The sequence below is a fragment of the Chlorocebus sabaeus genome, chromosome 20 (genome assembly GCF_047675955.1).
Source record: "Chlorocebus sabaeus isolate Y175 chromosome 20, mChlSab1.0.hap1, whole genome shotgun sequence".
NCBI lineage: Eukaryota > Metazoa > Chordata > Mammalia > Primates > Cercopithecidae > Chlorocebus > Chlorocebus sabaeus.
Window position 1 is genome coordinate 93780112 of NC_132923.1, and position 21891 is coordinate 93802002.

At 43.8% G+C, this 21891-nt stretch overlaps 1 protein-coding gene across 2 annotated transcripts; it reads right to left on the reverse strand.

The window, feature by feature from the left end:
* Positions 1-1215: 1215 nt before the first annotated feature.
* On the reverse strand, positions 1216-9880 carry CFAP144 (cilia and flagella associated protein 144). Of its 2 annotated transcripts, none has more exons than XM_007979122.3 (4): positions 9518-9880; positions 6797-6856; positions 4678-4781; positions 1216-1401 (listed from the first exon to the last, which is right to left on the reverse strand). In XM_007979122.3, exons 1-4 carry the CDS (start codon positions 9648-9650, stop codon positions 1294-1296), a joined length of 405 nt encoding a protein of 134 aa, XP_007977313.1. In that variant the 5' UTR covers positions 9651-9880; the 3' UTR covers positions 1216-1293. The 2 variants fall into 2 exon arrangements, with proteins under 2 accessions (XP_007977313.1, XP_007977311.3); XM_007979120.3 differs by having other exon boundaries at positions 1234-1401; positions 9627-9880.
* Positions 9881-21891: the final 12011 nt, after the last annotated feature.

Below are 21891 nucleotides of genomic sequence, written 5' to 3' on the forward strand. Positions count from 1 at the left end.
CACACTTCTTTTCATTGGCCTGCTCCATTATCTCGTGAGTTGTCTCTTTGATTTCATTTCTCCAACCCCCCCCTTTTTTTTTTTTGAACCTCAGTGCCTGGCTCAATGACATCTTTATGATCAGTTCCTAGATTACTTTCCTTACCTGCTGGCCCTTCTGTAAAGATTCCATGGACTTCCTTCTGCCCCCTCCCCTCCTTGGCATCCTCTTTAAGAAACTAAGGCTCCTTGAGGAAGAGATTGTATTGGATCCCTTGGGCCCTCCACACTTTCCTCAGGGACGTGCAGCAGCTGGGGATGCAGGAGACCAGATTTCTGTTAACACAGCCCCACCCAGTCATTTGGTCTCTCTGGAGAGATCTGTGGCCCACATGGCCCTGCAGAGGTGGCACACTGGCTGCAGAGGCTGAGCAGAAGCTGAGGTGGCTGCAACTCTGAAGCAGGTGGTAGCTCAACAGGATGAGGTCCAGGAGGAATGGTTCGTAGCAGGAAGGGGAAAAGGAAACTGACTTCCCTGCTTCTTTCCTTAAAGGTCTCTCAAATGGTACTATGTGGGGGTCTCTAGAGAAGTTTCATTATTTTTCCAGAGGGGAACACTCCATCTTCAAACCTAGGGTAAAAATGTAGTATATGTGTGGGTGGGCACCTGGGCTAGGGGTTCAGCCTTCTTTTTGTAGATTTTCACAGATTGTTTTCAGCTCCGTGCCTGACTCATGCCTTGTGTTTTAGTATCCCTGAGCCCTGGGCTTCTCCTCTTCCCCCAAGAATAAGCCCCCAGGCTCCAGCGCAGGGGAGATGTTATGCACCTGGCTCCTGGTGTGTGTGGGGGTGGGATTACCCCTACCCACATCCAATTTCAGTCCTCTGCTTCACACCCCACTCTGTCTCAGAGTCCTGAACCTCTGTCTAGAGTTCTGGAAGGCCTGTGCTCAGAGGCGTTCCGTCAGCTTGCATTTTGTGGTTCCTGCCATCCTCCTCCATCAGCTTTCTATCTCCTGAACACACTTCCAGTTTTTTTCTATTGGTAACATTTTCCCTCCATTCCCTCAGTGGTGGGTTTTGTATCCCTTTGTGATCCTTTATTACTATTAGGAAGGCAGAGCAGATGATTGTGTGCAATTAGCCCACCATCTTTATCTGATTTCTCACTTTACTTTACCACACAAGGATTTCAACCAGTGGACTCAGCCAGAAATGAGGAAAGTGAGACTTGACTTTAAAGTCATATTTTATTTCTCTGGGCTGTGCACACTTAGGGCATTAGATCCACAGATGGGCTCCTCTGCTGGGATGCTACTTGTGGCGATCATCTCCTAAGCCCCATGTTTTAGCCTTGTACAGAGTGATGTCACTGCAGACCCTGAAGTGATTCAGCCTGCGGTCATGGCGTTCTGGGTTGACCTAGAAAGGAGGATGCAGAATCAGGAAGAAGTCTGTGAGGATGCAGGAGGAGCTGGGTTTGGAGTCAATGGACTTGGCTTATATCAGGCTTCACCCTCCTGACCTGTGGCTGCATTGTGGAATGGAGATGACCACACGCACATCAGAAAGGTTGTGAGATCGGAGGAGAATAACCTATGCACAGTTGTGGTCTTCCCTGTCCCACTGCCTGACTTGGAGGCCACAGTATCCTCAGCAGTAAGAGCAAGACCCAGTGCACCCTAGGTATTCAATGCATATTTGGTGAAAGAATGAATTTGTTGAAAGAGTCACATAGAACCTGAGTAATAGTCGGCACTCTGACACATCGATCTTATAGAAGTTACACCGTGCAAATAATTTAAAAAATGTATTTCCAGAAAATGTTACCAGGAGATGAGAGGCTGAGTGATGGTCCTTGAGTCTGGCTTTGCCAGTGTCCCACTACTGAGGTTGGAGGTATCTTGTCTATCCAAGGTGAGGCCCTGCCAGGGGGCAGGGAGCTTCCAGTTGCTGCTGATCAAGCCCCAACTACTTCACTCTGAGGCTCCAACTTAGTTACCTCTTCCGGTTGCACAGCACCTGCATCTAATGGTTTTTAAGGTACACTTTCTTACTATGCTAACAGTGGCCTCTGATGGCGTTGTCCTCAGGTTTATAATGATGAACAGCATGGAATATTTGCAGACCCTTTGCAACTCCAGAGTGCTCACTGATCTGGAGACACATGCCATCTGTGATCTGCAGAGCCTACAAAGGTCTGAGCAGGGCAGGCCACACTTGTCTTTCCTGTCATCATAAGCCTGCATGAGATGTCCTGGAGGGTCAAAGATGCAACATCTCCACATGCACACTTTGTACTTGTGTGAGCCAGGTCTTTAACTCTTTTTTTTTTTTTTTTTTTTTTTTTTTTTTTTTTTTTGAGACAGAGTCTTGCTCTTTATCCCAGGCTGGAGTGCAGTGGCATTATCTCAGCTCACTGCAAGCTCCGCCTCCCGGGTTCCCGTCATTCGCCTGCCTCAGCCTCCCCAGTGCCTGGGACTACAGGCGCCCGCCACTGCACCTGGCTAATTTTTTGTATTTTTAGTAGAGACGGGGTTTCACCGTATTAGCCAGGATGGTCTTGATCTCCTGACCTTATGATCTGCCCGCCTCGACCTCCCATAGTGCTGGGATTACAGGCGTGAGCCACCGCACCTGGCCTGTCTTTACTCTTTAACAAAATGAAGAATGGTCAATTAATTTACTTGTGCGTTGTACTATTTTTCTAAGTTGCTTCATGATCTATCTTGGCTGATTTCTGTCTTCATGCCAACACTCCTTCCTTCACAACCTTTCTTCTCCCTAGCAAAGATTTTTTCCTTGAGCAAACTCTATTCAGGCTCCCTGAACTACTTTTCAACCAGGTCTGAGGTTGGGATTTCCATTTCCTCTGCATTGTCCAATTCTAGCAAAAATCCTGCTAAGGTGATTTAACCAGAACCCCCCCACCTTTCATATCTGATCACCCTTGATACCCGATTGGGTCCCTCATCCTCCACCACTCTCCAGGGGATGTCTGATCCTGCTAGCCTGCCTTCAGCAAACACCCTGTTAGGTGGAAGTTAGCCAGAACCTACCCCTACCCCGATGTTTCCTCCTAGTATTTTTCCATCACTGACCCCCACCTTGTTCCTTGGCTACACAGCCACAGTTGCCCATGCTATAATCAGAGTTGAGGCCAGTCTCTCTCCCTCCCTCACTGCAAAACCCCATAGTAGTGCCTACGCCTTTCACCGTAATTTCCCCACTTGAAAAGTCTTCTTTCTGGTTTTTAAATTTAAAATTTATTTTTTTCCACTAGGACTTCCAGTACCATTCCTTCTGGTTTTTAACACTCATTGAATATTGGCCTATTATTCATATTTATATTCAATAACTGTCACTGAATACATATTTTAACACTTTTCTCTTATTCATGATGTTAGACCTCCCCATCTCCTCTTCCTCTTTGAGTGCTTATCTTCTCCAGCTCTCTAACCATACCTCTCCTTTTGTACCAAGTCCCTCCTTGTAGGTGTGTATATATGTATACATACGTGTGTGTATGTACATATACATGTACATATTTTGTGTATGTGTGTATACAGATATGCACACAAAAAAAAAGAGAGAGAAGAAGAAGAAAAAAAAGTTAGGGAAAAATACAGAATAATTGCTTGATAACGTAGGTGTTGAAGGTTTTCCTAAGCAAGGCACAAAACCCAGAAACCATAATGAAAATTGGTTGTGTATTTGATGACTTAAAAATGAAAACCTTCTGCATGATCAAAGACATAAGTAGATTTAAAGACTTGTGTGGCAGAAATTTCTTTGACTTGTCTATTCCATATTGCACATTTCTTCCTTAAAAACAGAAGCACTGTATTCCTTAGGGTGATTGTGTGCTAAAGTGGCTAATTGTGCCTTTCCAATCAAACAAGGAGAGGATCCTTACTCACATGTCCATTTTCTATGTATTTTTGTTTTAATTTTTGAAATTTTTTCATTTTTAAAAATGTTATTTATTTATATATTTTTTAAATTAATATATTTTTTAGAAAGAGTCTCACTCTGTCACCCAGGCTGGAGTGCAGTGGCATGATCTTGGCTCACTGCAACCTCCACCTTTTGGGTTCAAGTGATTCGCCTGCTTCAGCCTCCCCAGTAGATGAGACTACAAGCATGCCACACCACGCCTAGCCAATTTTTGTATTTTTAGTAGAGATGGGGTTTCGCCATGTTGGCCAGGCTGGTCTCGAACTCCTGACCTCAGGTGATCCGCCTGCCTTGGCTTCCCAAAGTGCTGGGATTACAGGCATGAGCCACTACGCCCAGTCACATGTCCATTTTTTATGGATAAGGAAGCAGAACTCAGAGATATTGAGTGGCACACCCAAGACCACCTTGCTGATAGCTGATGGAGCTGACTTAGGTATCTGTCGTCAGTACGTTTATTTAAACACACAGTGTTTACCATGTGCCAGGCCCTGTTCCAGGAACTGCACAAATATCACCTAGTTTCATCCTCATAACAAGCTTTTGAGATAGGTATTAGCTGTATTAGCTCCATTTTACAACAATTAAACTGAGTCATAAGAGAGCTTAGTAACTTACCCAGCTGGTAAGAGGTAGCCAAGTTCAAGCCCAGGCATGTCTGACCCCCTGCTGTATTCTACAGTCACCACCTACATTGCCGCTGTGTTTCCTTGTGTTTCCTGAGGAAGGAGCCACGCTTACCAAGGGCTCTAAGTCCCATCCAACTTCCTGGTTTTCAGTCTGTGTCTCTGGGTACTTCTTCCTTGGTCCCTGGGCAGTATGGTGAATGAGATTCAGAAACCTGGCTGGGAGATGAGGTATGAGTTATGAAGGAGTCAGGCTTTGGGACCAGAGGTTGGTCCTGTGCCCTTTCCTGCATCCACGTTGTTCCTTTCAGGCAGAGCATCTGGGCCGCGGAGGTTTGTCTCAGCCTCGAGACTAGGGTGTCTGGTCTCTCCACTCATTTTTCAACAAAGATGGTAGTGAGCTCAAACTCTATGCCAGGCATGGTTCAGGGCGCTGGGCATAGAGTGCTGAGTGACAGCGTGGTCCCTGCTTTCCTAGAGCTCATGGTCTAGACGGGGCAGAGGACACAGTATGCAGGTTTACAAAATGACGTGATGGTGGCAGACGGGGATACGCGCTGTGAAGAAAGGAATAGGTGAAGGGTCATGTGCAGGCAAGGGCAGCTGCTGTAGAGGGGGCAGCGAGAGAAGGCCTCTCTGGTTGACAAGCAGGAGCCAGCCCCGGAAGAGGCAGAGGAAGAGCACACCGCAGGCAGCAAGAGCAAAGGCCCCGAGGCATGAGCAAGTTTGGCCAGCGTAGCACAGCAGAGAGTGAGGAGCAAGCTTGTAAGAAGTGAGGTCAAATCTTTGTGTATTGAAATAAGTATGGCTGCTGACACCAGATAGATTTTCAGCTCCATAGTTCTTCTGCCCTATCAAGTCTCCACCAGAGAGAGGCAGGCGGACAATGGAATGAACCTGGGCTTTGGAGTCAGTGCTAGTACCGGCTTGTTGGGTGGCATCACTTCTCTGGGCCACACTTCACTCATCTGTGAAATGGGGGGAAAATGTCTATCTCAGCAAGATGGCTGGGAATGAAATGAAGGAAGGTGATTCAAGGGACTGACACTGGGCTGGCACATTCTTAATGTAAGGGAGAGGGCAGCTAACTCCTGCCTGACTTTCAGGACCCTCATTTCCTGTTGTATTCCTTACTGCTACAGGTTCTCAGCTTGCACCCTTTACCCTAGTCGGGAGAGAACACTGCGGATAACACCTTACTGCCTGTGATGATGTCCTCTCTATTAGTTTATTGACTTGTCTGCCTCCTTCATAATGCTCTGAGATCCTCTGCTCCCCTGCTTCCCATCCCAGCCACGGTCACCTGTCCTTCACCAAAGTTTGCTCATAGAAGGTAGAGGGGAAGAAGGAAAGCTTTCCAAGAGGGATGCGGTTTTCCACCAAATATCTCTCCTCCCTCACTCCCAAATAGGGCCCTTTCTCCATCCTGTATGTTGTGGCCATGCCAAACTACTTGTAGTCATGTTTCTCTTTCTGTAATTTTCCATAAAACTTGGAATGTCCTTTCACAATCTTCTCCACCTCACCCTGTGGTCACCTCCTCCAAGAGGTCTTCCCAGAACTCCACTGCCTGATGGAGGCACCTGTTTCCTATGCTGTTCTCACACCAGTCATGGTCCTTCTTTACTTGTCTACTTATTTCCAAGTCTACTTCTCTTCTTCTTCATTATGCTATGAGATCTCCCCAACCCAGACCCAGCATACAGATTACCTAATAATGAAAATAACAATGGGATTAATATTTCCTGAGGACCATGTACCAGCTACTATTCTATGCACTGGCATTGTTTTGTCTAATCCTCACATCAATCCTGAGAAATAGGCTAAGAGAGGTGAAAAACCTGCCCAATATTACAGTTAATGGGTAGCAGAACCAGGATTTGGACTGAATTAGTACAGCTTCAGAACTTATGCTTGTAACATTTACATATCTGATGAATGAATGAAGGCAATGTTAAGCCAGTAGGAACACTAGTTGGCTTGACAGTTATAGTTGCATATGTCCATCTTTTAAAAATTATACTAATTTTTTTAAAAAATTATTTTTTATTCTATCTGCCACAGACTGTCTGAGTAGCCATCTTTTTTGAGCTTGGTTAGCATGAGTCCCATTTCCAGGATCAAAGCAGAGGACTCTGATGTGTGCTCCAGGGTATCAGTACCCTGAGAGGTCTCTCCAGCCGGTCTGCCTCTCTGGGCTGTATCTCAATGGCATTTCAAACCCCAGGACTTACCATCTGCAGGTTCCTCCAGGTTGTCATGCCAAGACATGGGCTTCCTGGTGATTGTGTGAACTAGAAAAAAAGAAAAAAAAATGGCATCACAGGTTCAGATTAAAACATGAATTCCCTGCCCTCTCTAAGACCCACCTTAAACAGGGCACCCATCTGGCACTGGTACATGCCAGGCATTATCCTGGGTGCTAGGATAATACACGATTGGATAAGCCCCTCAAGAACCTGACAGTCTAGAGTGGCACTGCCCAGAATGGTGGTCATCAGCCACATGTGGCTCCTTGAATTTGAATAACTAAAATTAAATACGATGTTCAGTTCCTTAGTCACGTTAGTCACACTTCAAGTGCTCAATAGCCACATGTGGTTAATGGCTACAGTGTTGACTACAGCCAACACAGAGAACATTTTCATCACTGATGAATTCTCTTGGACAGTGCTGGCCTATGGGGAAGGCCAAAGAGGTTTGCCAGGCAGTGATCTATGCCCAGGAGGGCGCATGGTAACAGAGGAGCAGCACCCACATTCATCCACTCAGCTCATAATTACTGTGCACTGAAGAACAGGCTGTAAACAAGACAGAGCTGGCTCCTGTGCCCCCGAACTTTTACTCTATTTGTGGTGACAGGCAATAAACATGTATATATTACTGGGCAAATGTAAGCGTGATGGAGAACAGTAAAGCAGGTTACGTGGATGGAGAGTTGGCATTGGGGCTGGGGTGTGGGTGATGTATCTCTAGGGAGATACATATTAGCAGAGCTTTGAATGAAATGAGGGAATGTGCTGTGTATGTGGGAAGCGTATGAGCGTGAGCCTGGGGAGTTTGAGAAACGTCAAGAAAGCCAGAGTGGCTCCAGTGGAGTGAGCCAGATGGAGAGTAGTGGGAAAAGAGCAGACACCAGTAGAAACCAGTGGTCTCCAAGCTGCTTGTCTCAAACTCCTATCAGTAAAAGGACTTTAGAGCACGTGCCCTTAAAATATGTATAATTATACAGTTTTTATGTACTATTATCAGTATATTAGCGATGAAAATTTCTACCTTTACAAATAAAAGTAATCAATACAAGTTGTAATATTTTCTCACTTTATTCCAATGGCTCACATGCTCGAGGGACATGAGCTGGGAGACAGCATTTTCCCTAGAAAGCATGAAGGTTGCCTGAAGAGGTTATTTCCATTGTTGGAATGGACCCAGTTTGAACGGCTTTCCACGCTAATTTGCTTTCCTGAAACTAGTGGCTGGGGGCTCCAGAAGAAAACCAAGTTAGTTAGAAGGAAAGTGAAGACAGTACATTTTCTCTATAGAGCCGGGCAACAAAGTGTACTTTACTTATTAGGCACAGAGTTGGGAAAGGCATTCAGGAAGAAGCAACAATGTTTATGCAGGTAAAGTGGGAAATGACATGATGCATTTGGGAAATCCATTTATTTAGAAACAGCAGGGGGAAAGGAGTGTGTGTGGGATTCATCAGCAATGGCTGGTGCAGAGTAGCCACCAAAGCATTTCTTAAAGGAGCAGGGCAAAGTCGGGGAGAGGAGTATGGGATGAAGCTGGCAGGAACCAGAGCCAGTTCCAATGCGCCTTATGTCCGGATTGATTTAAGCTTTACCTCAGAAGCTATGAGAAGGATTTTAGGTGGGATTGATGTGATCTAATTGTCCTCCTAGCATAGCACTAAGCTAGCAAGGGTGTAGGCGTTTGGTCGGAGGGGCCCACTTGGAGGGAAAGAGAATAAGGAATTGGGAGCCCATCGGACCAATCCAGGCGGTAAGGACTAGGGCCCTGCAGAGGCTTCAGGAATGAGGATGCAGGCAGAGGCTGTTTGAGGTGCTACTTAGAGCATGAAAGTACATGAGCAGAGGCAGAGAGGAATCCATATGCATGATAGTGTCTTTCACTGAAGCAGGAACAGGTAGGTGAGGGGAGAGGAATGTTAATAAACAGGACTTGTGCCTTTTTTAAGTGTGTGGAGGGAGGGAGAGAGACCTTGAGGAGGACTCTGAGGCTTCTAATGATCACGAGATCATTAGATGATGAGAGTGAATGATCCTGATCATGAGAGTGAATCATCCGGGGCCTTTTGCAGAGACAGGGTCTTCTGGAGCAGCAGAGAGTGGGAAAGGTGCGGATGAGCCTGGCTTTCCTCCTGCTGGGTGTGAGGTGCCTGTGGGTGGTCCAGGGAGGGGAGCTGGGAGGTGGTTGGGCGTGTGCATCTGAAGCTCCATTTGAGACCCAGTGGCATTCAGGGGAAACTGGTGTGACAGGAGAGATCAAACGGCCCAAGGAGGGTGCACAGAGACAAGAGTGGAGGGTAGGGCTGTTTTATCAGGGGGCACCCCGGAACTTTCCGAAGGACAATATAAGAAGCCTGAAGAAAAACTTTTCACTCGTTGAAAACCGAAAATACAAACAAAAACTAAACACAAACAGCCTGCAAAATATAATTATTTCAAAAATAAAATCATAAAAAGCTATACAACCTTTTTTTCTCTTCTACAACGAAAAGGTTTAATCGTGTTGCGCATGAACTTTAATACAGCGAATACATCTGATATGATGTGGCCTCTCCAAAGTCATGGTTTCTGAAATCTAGGAAAGGGGGCGGGTGCTGGGGAAAGCGTTTTTGCTGGGACCACGTTCCCATCCCGCAGCCCGGAGGGCTCCTTCCCCGACGCCCTCCCGCTGTCGCCCTTCCCCCACCCCACAGTGCCTCTCACTCTTGCGGAGGGGATTCACGTGATACTGCGTGTAGAGTTTCTGGGTTCGTAGCTCCTTGAGGTACAGTTCCCGCAAGATCTGGTTCTGATGGACCTCATCTGGAATCACCTTCTCTCTTGGGTGTCCCGCCATGGCCTTGGGCTGCCCCGCGCCCTCTTGCCTGGGCCTTCCACAGTCTCCAGGCAGCGCGTCTCCGCTGTCTCCAGGCAACGGCGTCCCGCGGTCTCCAGGCAACAGCGCTCAGGTAGTGCTGCCCGGTCGGGGCGGATCTCACTAGGCCAGCCCATTCCCCTGCCTGCATCGCCCCGCCCCGCGCCCGCCTGTCGGGATCTTATTTCGCGCCCCGCCCTTTTCTGGCGCCGCACTCACCTGCCCCAGCTTCTCAGGCCCCGGCTGGTTACTATAAGGTCCCCTGGATACCGCCAGGAAAGGGCTTCCCGGCAAGGGGCAGACCCAGGAGGTAAGGGACAGATGATTGGACCTCACCTTGGCCAATCATTCCCTTAAAAAGCTTTTGAAAGGAGTCAGAAATCTCTCCCACCTTAAAGCAGATGCCCAGAATCAAAACCTCACAAAAAAACCGGAGGTTTCTTTTCTGAGAAAACGTTCTGGCCAGTGTGGCCAAGATTACCAATGTGATAATATTGACAGAATAAACCTTTCCTAATTAAGGAACTTGCTGACTTTATAGTTTGTTTATTTTTAATGTTTGTGTTTAAAATGCACATAATATCTTACCATCTTAGCCATTTTTAAATATAACAGTACAGTAGTATTAAGTATATTCAAACTATGTGAAACCAATCTCCAGAACTTTTTCACACCCATTAAACAACGTTTCCGTTTTCCCTTCGCTCCAGCCCCTGTCATTTCACTTTTTGTTTCTATGAATTTGAGTCTGCTAGATACCTTAAATAATGTAGTTTATTTTAAAAGAATCGCCGCGCACGGTGGCTCACGCCTGTAATCCCAGCACTTTGGGAGGCCGAGGCAGGTGGATCACCTGAGGTCAGGAGCTGGAGACCAGCCTGACCAACATGGTGAAACCCCATCTCGACTAGAAATACAAAATTAGCCAGGCGTGATGGCTCATGTCTGTAATCCCAGCTACTCGAGAGGCTGAGGCAGGAGAATCGCTTGCACCTGGGAAGTGGAGGTTGCAGTGAGCTGAGACTATGCCATTGCATTCCAGCCTGGGTGACAGAGACTCTGTCTAAAAAAATTAAAAAAAAAAAAAATCAAAAGTAGGTCTAGCATAAAGAAAGAAGTCACCCCTAGTTTTAGTAAGCATCTGAATACTGACTGAAGACTGTGCTCTTCCCCACTCAGTACTTCATTCATTCATCCATTCATTCATTCACTCAGGACACAATGTGATTTGCAGAATGGGTTTAGTCTGGGACACAGTGTCGAACACAATTTTTAATTGGATCATTTATCTTTATCAATTTGTTGGAGTTTTTAATATGTTATTTTGAGGGCTGTACATGCTGCAAATTTACTTTCCGTCTGTGTGGCTTGCCATTTTAGTCTCTTAATGGTGTCTTTTGCACACCAAAAGTTAGACGTAGTCAAATATATTAGTCTTTTCCTTTATGATTATTGTTTCTTAATTTTCATTTAAGACATCTTTTTCTAATTTGATGACCTGAGGTTATTTTTATATTACTTTTCAGAGCAGTGCTGTTCAATGAAAGTGTGAGCTGAGCCACTCAGGTAATTTAAAACATTGTAGTATTTGCATTAAGAGGGCAAGAATTAGATAAAACTAATTTTAATAATGTGATATTTAACTCAGTATATCCAATTTGTCAATGATTCAATGTTTGAATATAAAAATTATCGAGATATTTTACATTGTTTTGTCCTACTAATGCTTAAAATCCAGTGCAGATTTTGTACTTCATAGTACATCTCAAGAGCTCCATGGCCATCTGTGGGCAGAGCTATTAATATTTAAGAGGATTTGTTGTTTTACCCTTTCTCAGTGAGATCTGTATTCCACCTGAAATTGGTTTTCGAGTGCAGTGTGAGGTAGGAATCCAGCTTCATTTTTTCTTTCCAAACAAGTACCCAGTTGACCCACCACCAACTTATTGAAGAGACAGTCCTTCCTCACTGGTCTGCTGTGCTACTGCGGCCATAAAGAAGGTGTCCCCATATATGCAAGTCCGTTTCTAGACTCTATTCTGTGCCATTGGTCTATTTGTCTATTTGCACTATCTTAATTATCATAATTTGTTTAACAAATTCTAACATGTGGTAGGGAAGGATGTCTTCTCAAGAGAGTCTTGCCTCTTCTTGGCCCTTTGTATGTCCACATAAATTATAATGAGCTTGTCAGGTTCCCTAAAAATATCTTTTGGGATTTTTATTGAGATTATATTGAATCCAGACCTCAGTTTGAGGAGAGCACCTTTTTTTTTTTTTTTTTTTGAGACAGAGTCTCGCTCTGTCGCCCAGGCTGGATGGAGTGCAGTGGCCAGATCTTAGCTCACTGCAAGCTCCGCCTTCCGGGTTTACGCCATTCTCCTGCCTCAGCCTCCCGAGTAGCTGGGACTACAGACGCCCGCCACCTCGCCCGGCTAGTTTTTTGTATTTTTTAGTAGAGACAGGGTTTCACCGTGTTAGCCAGGATGGTCTCGATCTCCTGACCTCGTGATCCGCCCGTCTCGGCCTCCCAAAGTGCTGGGATTACAGGCTTGAGCCACCGCGCCCGGCCTGAGGAGAGCACTTCTCAATGTCATGTGTTCATCTGATGCTATCATCTGCTCAGGATCTGGACACATTCTTGCCTTCTAGACTGCCACCTTTCCCATTCTGAAGTAGAAGTGCTGACTGAGCAAGAGGCTCAACCCACAGAGCTTTGATGAGAGCACAATGGAGGGACCTTCCCCTTTTTGCAGGAGACATTTCTCAAGGGCAGAAAGTCCTTGGGATGGTCCTGGAATCCTAGGATGAAGAAAATAGAGTGTGGGAGGAACCAGACCAAAGGAAATGAAACAAACCTGAGTCTCCATCTATCTATAGCAGGGACCTTGTGCCCTGTATGTGATTCTCAGGGGTTGCACTCACTTGAATGCAGGGCAGATTGACAGGACTTACCCTCCAGAGAACACATTAGATGTGTTCCACTCCTCACTCTCCTCTTCATTCTCTGTCACTGGCCCTGCAGTTTGCTCTGTGGCTACAGACCAAGTTCCATGGAGAAGCCAGTCTCAAACGTAGAAAGCCTCATGCAGGCTGGCTGACCAGGCATGAGAGGAAAGGAGGGAACTGTTGAAAAAAAAGGAAATCTCTGGCATCTGAAGAGGATTGCCCAGATGGGAACAGAGACAAAATAGAGATAGTAGCAAGGTAACCAGGATCTGGTCATGGAAAAGGGGTCCTGTCACTTACCAAGGCTGAAGGTGGGTTTGCTGTTGTCCTGCATTCCATGTGTCCACCAGGCCAAGCTGCTGGGAATCCACAGTCCTGGCCATTCTGAACCGCCCCAGAACTGCCCCAGCAGGAGGGAAACCATCTCTCCAGGATGAGAGCTGTGAATTGTCATGGCTGGTTGGGGGTGGCTCGATAGGGAGTGGGGGCTAGAGTACCGGGGATTAGAAACAAGAGCTAGGAGGAGGAGCAGATGGAAAGGCAGGGGAGTCATGGAAATTGGGACCCTGATGAACATGGCAGCAGCAGATGCATAGTTTAAAACCAACAGAGGAAGAGCTGGGCAGATCCTTACAGTAGGGTAGTGGACAGGGCTGACATTATTCAGAGAGGGGTTATTCAGATATTCAGATAGGGCAGAACCCCCTTTTTCAGATAGGGCAGAACCCTGAAAATGTGGGATGGCACAGGAGACTAGGGTGCAGGCTTGAACGCTGAGGAAAAATGGCAGAAATGAGGGCTGGATAATGAGAGCATTAACGAACAGAAAAGGTGAAATCGTGGGTTGAGAAAGAGAAATTTGAGGTAGCTTGCTTGTCATTCTTTCAACTGGGAGCTCTTGTTACTTGTCCAAATGAATCCAAATGAGTCATTGGGATGTGGCCAGACCTACTCCAGGATTTATCTCACACACAGCCCTCACATCATCCCATAACTGAATGCCCATTATGAAATGTACATACACATCTCTTTTGGTCTAGTGAGCAGGTCCTACCAATCAGGGAAATGGTACTAGTTTCTAGGTTTAAGGGTTGTCATGGGAAATGGCAAAGAGAAGAAATGGGGCTGTAGTAATAATCCTTGTTCTTGGGATACTACGTAGTATTGCCCTCAGTAGGCAAAGACTGACCAAAGGGCTAGGATAGATTTAGAGGGCTGGAGCCTAGGAGAGCAGTGCTGAAGCAGGAATCGGGAAAGTGGGAAGAAATCAGTGCCCCAGTATCCTTCCCTGACAACACTGTTCAAAGCCCTTTTCACTGCATTTACATCACTGGATGGATATGTGTGATTAGAGATGTCGTGTCCATTTTACCATGAGGATGGTGAAGACCAGAGAAGGAAGTCCCATAGGTGGCAAGGGGGTGACAAAGCAGATGGGACTAGAACTTGGGCCAAAAGAAGGGGACAGGAATGAGGGAGCACAGAATGGTGCAAAGCGCAGACGAGCAGCTTTGCCTCCTCCTGCGTCTCTGAACAGGACCCTGTAGGGGGCGCTTCAGAGCAGAACTGAACTTTTTGGAGCGTACCATCTTGGTTCCTGTGTTCCCTTGGTTTGATGACTTACTCTTAACTGGAACCATAAACATAGGGCTGAAACTGGTAGGATGGCTTCCCACTACTGAGTGCCTAACGACTCGATTTGGACTTCATTGCTCACTACCTGAGATGCCTGTCTCCATGTCAGATAATTAAGGAGAGTGCGCCCTCCCCCTTTCTTTAGTCTGATGAAGCAATCCCCTCTGCTAACCATTCCTCGTTTCTTTGATCACCATCCAAATCATAAGTCCATTTGCTCACCTATTCCCTCTGGTATTTTTATCACCATAATATTCTGATTGTTCTTTCTTGACCCAATACCCTTTTCCTCCCTTACTTTCAGTGGTACTCTATGGGTTCAGCTGCATGATTAGCAAACTTCCCTATTTCCTTAGACTGCTTCTGTATGGACAGTTCCTTGCTTCTCCTGGCTTTAAATGTAACTCGGATTTCCCTTGAGGACATTGCGTCCTGTGTATTTCAGGTAGAGACTACTTATTCTCTGAAACTCTAAGTACTTCAGGGTGGGAATGTGGCGTATAGGTTCTCTTTGCTCCTTTCGATTCCTTTCAAACCATTATTCCTCTCTTCCTACTATAAATCTCTTGCTCCTACGTGTGTACTTGAGGGTCGTGAAAGGAGATAGAGGACTGAAAAGCTACCTATGGTGTACTACACTTATTAGCTGGGTGGCAAATAATCAGTACACTAAACTCCTGTGACATGCAGTTTACCTATATAAACCTGCACATGCACTCCAGAGCCTAAAAGTTAAAAAAAGAAATACACACAATATTATGTGTATATGTTACATGTATTTGTAATATAGACTTTATATATTAAATATATAATATTTTAGATGTCAGTTGTATTGATATTTGTATAAACTATGCAACTATATATGATTAATTAATATAATATGCATATTTACATATAAATAGACTTGAATTGCTGGTATAAGGTATGTTGTTAAACTTTGATAAATTCAGCATGAACACTGAAAATCAGCAATAGCGCCCCAGCCCGTGGCTGCTTCCCCACTACAGTGCCCAAGGGTCATAAAACTCAGGACCCTTCCCCATGTCCCTGCTGAGCCAAGCAGTGACCCACCCAACACTGAGGATGCTGAGTGACCTGAGGGGCCTGTGGGGGAACACAGAGCAGCAGGTGCTGGGGAGATGGGCAGTGGGTCTGGACTCCCAGTGGAGGGATGTTTAAAAAAAAAAAAAGGAAAACCTCTTGCTTCTTAAAGTTTGTGTTATACATCACCATTTCCCTGCATCATCCCCTAACATCTCCTGGACACTCTCCTTCTCTGTTTTCCTATTAACATTTTTACAGTTGTCTCAAAGTCTTATTCTTGAGTTCATCACACTGAGTGACTTCAGTATCCGTTTAGATGGCCTGATTCAATTCTGTGACTGCTCTGTGTGTGTGTGTGTGTTTTACTTATAACACATTCTGTATTTTGTAAAAGTTTGATTTTTGACACATGAGAATTGCATATATTTATGGTGTGATGTTTTGATACTTGTGTACATTGTGTAATGATCAAATCAGTGTATGTAACAAATACATCACCTCACTTATTTCTTCTTGGCGCAAATATCGAAAAGACTCTTTTGTATGTCTTGAAATAACAATAATCCCTCTAACATGAAATAGAACACCAGAACTTATTTCTCCTAAATGTAATTTTGTACTGTTTCACCAATCTCTCCCCATTTCTCCTCTAGCAAACACTATTCTATTCTGTACTTTTATGAGACTGACCTTTTTTAGAGCCCACAAATGAGTGAGATTATGTGGTATTTGTCTTTCTGTGCCTGGCTTTTTCACTTAATGTAATGTCCTCTAGGTTCACTTAACATAATGTCCTATAGGTTCATCTACATTGCTGCAAATAACCAGGTGTCATGCTTTTTTATGACTAAATTTTATTCTATTGTGCATATGTACTACCTTTTCTTTATTCAGTCATGCATTGATGGACATTTAGGATAATTTCATAGCTTGCTTATTGTGAATAATGCTCCAGGAAACATGGGCGTGCAGATTTCCCTTTGACATATTCATTTTCTTTGGATCAATACCCAGTAGTGGGATTTCTGAATCACATGATACTTCTACTTTTAATTTATTTGTGGAAACTCTATACTGTCTTTCATAATGGTTGTACTAGTTTACACTCCCACCAAAACAGTGTGTAAGGGTTCTGTTTTCTCCATATCCACACGAGCATTTGTCGTTTTTGCCTTTTTGATAGTACTCATTCTATTTAGGGTGAGGTGATATCACACTGTAGTTTTGATTTGCATTTCCCTGATGATTAGTGATGTTGAGCATTTTTTTCATATACCTGTTGGCCATATATATGTATTCTTTTGAGAAATGTCTATTTTGGTCTTTTGCCCACTTTTAAATTAAATTATTTGGTGTTTGTTTTGTTTTGTTGCTATTGAGTTGTTTGATTTCCTTGTATATTTTGGATATAATCCCTTGTCAGATGCATGGTTTGCAAATCTTCACCAAAATTCACCACTTGCCTTCTACTTCAGCCACTTATGGACATATCTGGTCCTTCTCATTACTGAAGAATTGTCGCACTTCTGAAACCACATATTCAGATATCCTGTTCTCTGACCATGACTTCCTGTCCTTACAGTGTAATCACTCTATTCCTCCCAGTTCACTTGGCCTCCAGCCCACTATCCTTTCTTTTTCTATATCTAGTAACTCTAATTCCCATGCTGTCTTTACTTCCCTCCTTACATACTTCAGAGTCTATGATTTTATAATTTCAATGACTTTTTAAAAAGCAATATTATCAATTATCTTGCAGTATTAAATTTTTTTATCTCACTTTCCTGGAGAGAAAAACTCAACCTGGCTGATCCCAGCCATTTGCCTTTCCTATGGTGCTGAATGCTGTTGAGAAAATATTTCATAAAACCTAAGAGATTGAAGTACTCTATCCTAAACAATACCCACAATACTCAATTCATAGAAGTTGTTGGAATAAAGAAATTGAAAGCAATCTAAATAATTGTAAATAAAAATAGGTAAATTGTGGTAGAGCTACACCATACAATGTAAAAAGAAAATCCACAAATATAAAACAGGGATCTTTTCAGTAATATATGAAAGAACTCCTATAAATAAATAAAAAAATACACACTCCAGTAGAAAAATAGTAAGAGACTTGAAAAGGCACTTCACAAAATAGAAGAGCAAAATGACCAATAATATTCAAAAAAGAGCTCAGCCTCATAGATGTTCAGGAAAATACACATTAAAACCACAATGAGTTAACACTATAGACCCATCAGAATGGCTAAAATTAAAAAGATAGTCAATACCGCGGATCACGAGGTCAGGAGATCAAGACCATCCTGGCTAACTCGGTGAAACCCCGTCTCTACCAAAAAATACAAAAAACTAGCCGGGCGAGGTGGCGGGCGCCTGTAGTCCCAGCTACTCGGGAGGCTGAGGCAGGAGAATGGCGTAAACCCGGGAGGCGGAGCTTGCAGTGAGCTGAGATCCGGCCACTGCACTCCACCCTGGGCGACAAAGCAAGACTCCGTCTCAAAAAAAAAAAAAAAAAAAAAAAAAAAGATAGTCAATACCAAATACTGGCAAGATTATGGAGCAACTGGAGCTCTTATACCCTGATGTAAATTGGTAGAACCACTTTGGAAAATGTTTGACGTTATGTACTAACGAAGAGTATGCGTGTATTGTATAATCCAGTAACTTCATGCCTATCTATATGTATTAAAGAAATGATTACACAGGTATAATTAAAGATATGAAAGAGGTTCATGGCAGCATTATTTGTAATAAACCCAAACTCAAAACAACTCAATGACAATGTAATGGATAAATAAATTATGGCATATTCATACACCAGAATATTAGACAGCAATACAAATGTATGAACAATACAGCTATATACAATAATATGGGTAAATCTGGCATACATAGTGTTGAATGAATGCAGACACAATAATGCATCCTGTGTAATTCCATTTATAAAACATTTAAAGCTAAGCAAAACTAATCTATGGTGTAGGGTCTGGCCCTATGGGGCTTTGTGGTGTTCTCCCCGTGTGCGGAGATGAGAGATTGTAAAAAATAAAGACACAAGGCAAAGAGATAAAGAGAAAACAGCTGGGCCCAAGGGACCACTACCACCAAGACGTGGTGACCAGTAGTGGCCCCGAATAGCTGGGCGCACTGATATTTATTGCATACAAGACAAGGGGGCAGGGTAAGGAGGGTGAGTCATCCAGGTGATTGATAAGGTCAAGCAAGTCACGTGTCATGGGACAGAGGGCCCTTCACTTTTAGGCAAGGCAGTATATGTCAGCGTTTTCTTCTGTGCACTTATAAGAAAGATCAAAGACTTTAAGACTTTCACTATTTCTTCTACCGCTATCTCCCAAGAAATTCAAAGAGGAAGCAGGGGTATGAGAGGAACATGAAAGTGGACAAGGAGTGTGACCACTGAAACACAGCACCACAGGGAGGGGTTTAGACCTCCTGATGACTGCGGGCAGGCCTGGATAATATCCAGCCTTCACTTTCATAATAGACTTACTTTCACTTTACTCTATGGACTCGCCCTGAATTCTGTTTTTGCATGAGATCCAAGAACCCTCTCTTGTGGTCTGGATCCAGTCCCCTTTCTGGTAACACTTCTGGGCTTGGATAACTTGTGAGAGGCAGTGAGAAGAAACGTGAGGCCTCTCTCCCTCACCTTACCTCACCAGAAGGTAAGAAAAGGTGAGATACAATGAAGTTTTCTTTTGGAAAGCCAAAGAGAAGAGAGTGGGTAGAGGGGCAGGGAGTTGCACAGCTCTCCAACACTTAATGCCTTCAGCAGTCACCTTGACTGCCTCCTCTCCCAGCCCAAGGCTGCTGGAAGAATCTGGTGGCCATGAGCAGTCTGGTAGTGACATGGGGACACCTGAAGCACTGACTCACAAGTCCTACCTCTCTTTCAGAAATGAGGCAGCTCACAGTATTTGGAGGAGCTAGAGGAGTTCCATCTCTCTTACCCTGCCAAACTTCAGGGTGGAGTGGAAACCTGAGCCTACAGGCTCACTTTTCCTCATAGATGGATTCAGGTCTGGCCCTACATCCCCTCCTGCCCTACAACCACACACACCAGTCTGGGCTGGAAGCAGTGCCTGTTAGAGTAGGGGGAGGAGTCTCTTTCCCTCCCTGATCATACCTGTATCTCCATCTTCCCAACACTTGCCCCAGTCTGGTTGCCTGGGAGTAAGGGTGGTTGGAAATGCGCAAGGAGTTAGACAGGTGGTCCTGGAGTTTCCCCAATCACATGCACACAATGGGGTCCCCCGTAGGCCAACTACTGACACTGTTGTTGACCTTGGGGTAGGGGTGGATGGGCTGGTGGTGAGATCACTCTTGGAGGAGCTCAGGAAGGCCATGCTGGTGAGTAGGGGTTTCAAAATACATAAAGCAAAAATGGAGAAATCTCCAAAGAGAAACAGATAAATCCAGAATTATAGGCAGATACATCAATACCTCTCAATAATCACTAGAACAAATGGAAAATCCACAGAGACATAGAAGATGTCAACACTATCAACAAACATGATGTAATTGAGATTTATAGAACATGCCATTCAGCAACAGCAGAATAAACATTTCTTTCCAGTACATAGAAAACATCGGTCCAAAATAGCCCATACTCTGGATTATAAAGCATGTCTTCAATTGAAAAATATTCAAGTGATACAGAGTGTCCACCAAAGAAAATCACTGAGGCAAGTCTCAATCATTTTAAAGGTTTATTTTTCCATGAGGATGTGCCTGGGAAAAAGAGACACAAGCCACAGTAAGACTGTAGGATCTGTGACCTGTACTTTTTTCCAAATAGGATTTTGAAGGATTCAATGTTTAAACAGGGAAAAGTGGGCAGGAGGGGAAAGGGGAAAAATTAAAAAAAAGAGGGAGGGTATGGTCATATTCTTCCAAGGCTTTGATTAGGCTCACTGAATCCAAATGTTGCATGACAAAAGGAAGGGTAGAGGGAACAGTCAATTATGTATTTGTCTTCTGTTTAGTAAATCTGCACTTTACATAAAATAAACATAGAGTAGAGGAAGCAGTCAAACATGCATTCCTGAGATGGGTGGGAGATGATTTCTTTTTGTCCCTTACCTGTGAAGATAAGCTGTTAATTTGCATCGTCAGGGTGAGGGAGGCCCCCACATGTGGCTTTCTAGCTGTAGCTATCAGTTTAGGAACAAAAGAAAAAACAAGCGTTTTGCTTTTTTTCATGACTCAGTTTCCAAGGTTAATTTTTCCCTTTGGCATAGTTAATTTGAGTTGCCAAGATTTTATTTTCCTTTCAGAAGAGTATGTTCTGTGACTGCAAATTAAGTTGGGAATAGTAACAAAGACTGAAAAGAAATCAGGCACATTCCTCAGCCCCGGGCTCAACACAAACAGGCCCAGTACAAACACATCCCACCATATATCTCTCAACACAAACAGGTCCAGTACAAACACATATCTCTCAATTTCCTGAAGCCCAGTACAAACACCACCTGGAAAATCTCCGATAAGGACACAGCCGTTTGTAGTTTTACTGAAAGCGTGGGAACCAAAAAAAAAAAAAAAACAAAACTACTACTAAATGTAAATGTAAGCCAATTGTAATGTTGTAACCAAAAGAATTCCTTTGTTCCTCTGTAACTTTGCTATCCTATCTACCTCGGGCTATAAAAGGCAAGCACTCGCATTGTTCAGGGCCCTCTCGTATGCTGTGGAATGGAGGGACCAAGTTCGAACTTGCGGTAAAGATCCTTGCCGTTTGGCTTTGACTCTGGACTCTGGTGGTCTTCTTTGGGGAACAAACGGTCTGGGCACAACAAGACTAATAGGAATCTCCAAATATTTGGAAACTAAATAACAGACTTCTAAAAAGTAGAAAATTAGAAAGTATTTTGAGCTGAATGAAAATTGAAAACATAACATATCAAAATTTGTGGAATGTTGCTCAAGCAGTACTTAAACAACGTTCTTAACCACTTTAAGAAACTGGAAAAAGAAGAGCAGATAAAACTAAAAATAAGCAGAAGAAATGAAATAATAAAAATTAGAGTGCAAATCAATAAAGCAGTAAATAGTAAACAAGGAAGAAAAATCAATGAATAGTTCTCAAAGAACCGACGTTCACTCAAGAAGAGACAACTTGAATAGTTTTTTATTTATTAAATAAATTAAATTTTTGAAGAGACCTTCTCACAAAGAAAACCCTAGCCCAGATAGCTTCACTGGTGAATTCTACCAAACATTTAATGAGAAAACAACTTCAGTTCTACACAGACTGCTCTAGAATATTGAAGAGAATACTTCTCTACTCATTCTATGAGGCTAGAATTACCCTGATAGCAAAACCAATCAGATATTACAAGAAGAGAAAATTATAGATCAATGTCCCTTATAAACATATATGCACAACTTCTTTAAAAATTAGCAAATCAATTCTCACAATATATTTTTAAAATAAAACATCATGACCAAGCAGAGTTTACTGCAGGAACACAAAGTTCATTTGACATCCCAATTGTATTTGACCATATTAACAAACTAAAAACCATGCAATCCATCTCAATAGATGAAGGAGGAGCGTTGACAAAAT

Coding starts and splice junctions, on each gene's coding strand:
- CFAP144 (XM_007979120.3), bottom strand. CDS start 9,819: ATGCAGGCAGGGGAATGGGCTGGCCTAGTGAGATCCGCCCCGACCGGG. Junction 6,857..9,626: donor CGGGACACCCAAGAGAGAAG/GTGATTCCAGAT, acceptor CTTTTTTTCTAG/TTCACACAATCACCAGGAAG. Junction 4,782..6,796: donor CCTGGAGGAACCTGCAGATG/GTAAGTCCTGGG, acceptor CTCATCTCCCAG/CCAGGTTTCTGAATCTCATT.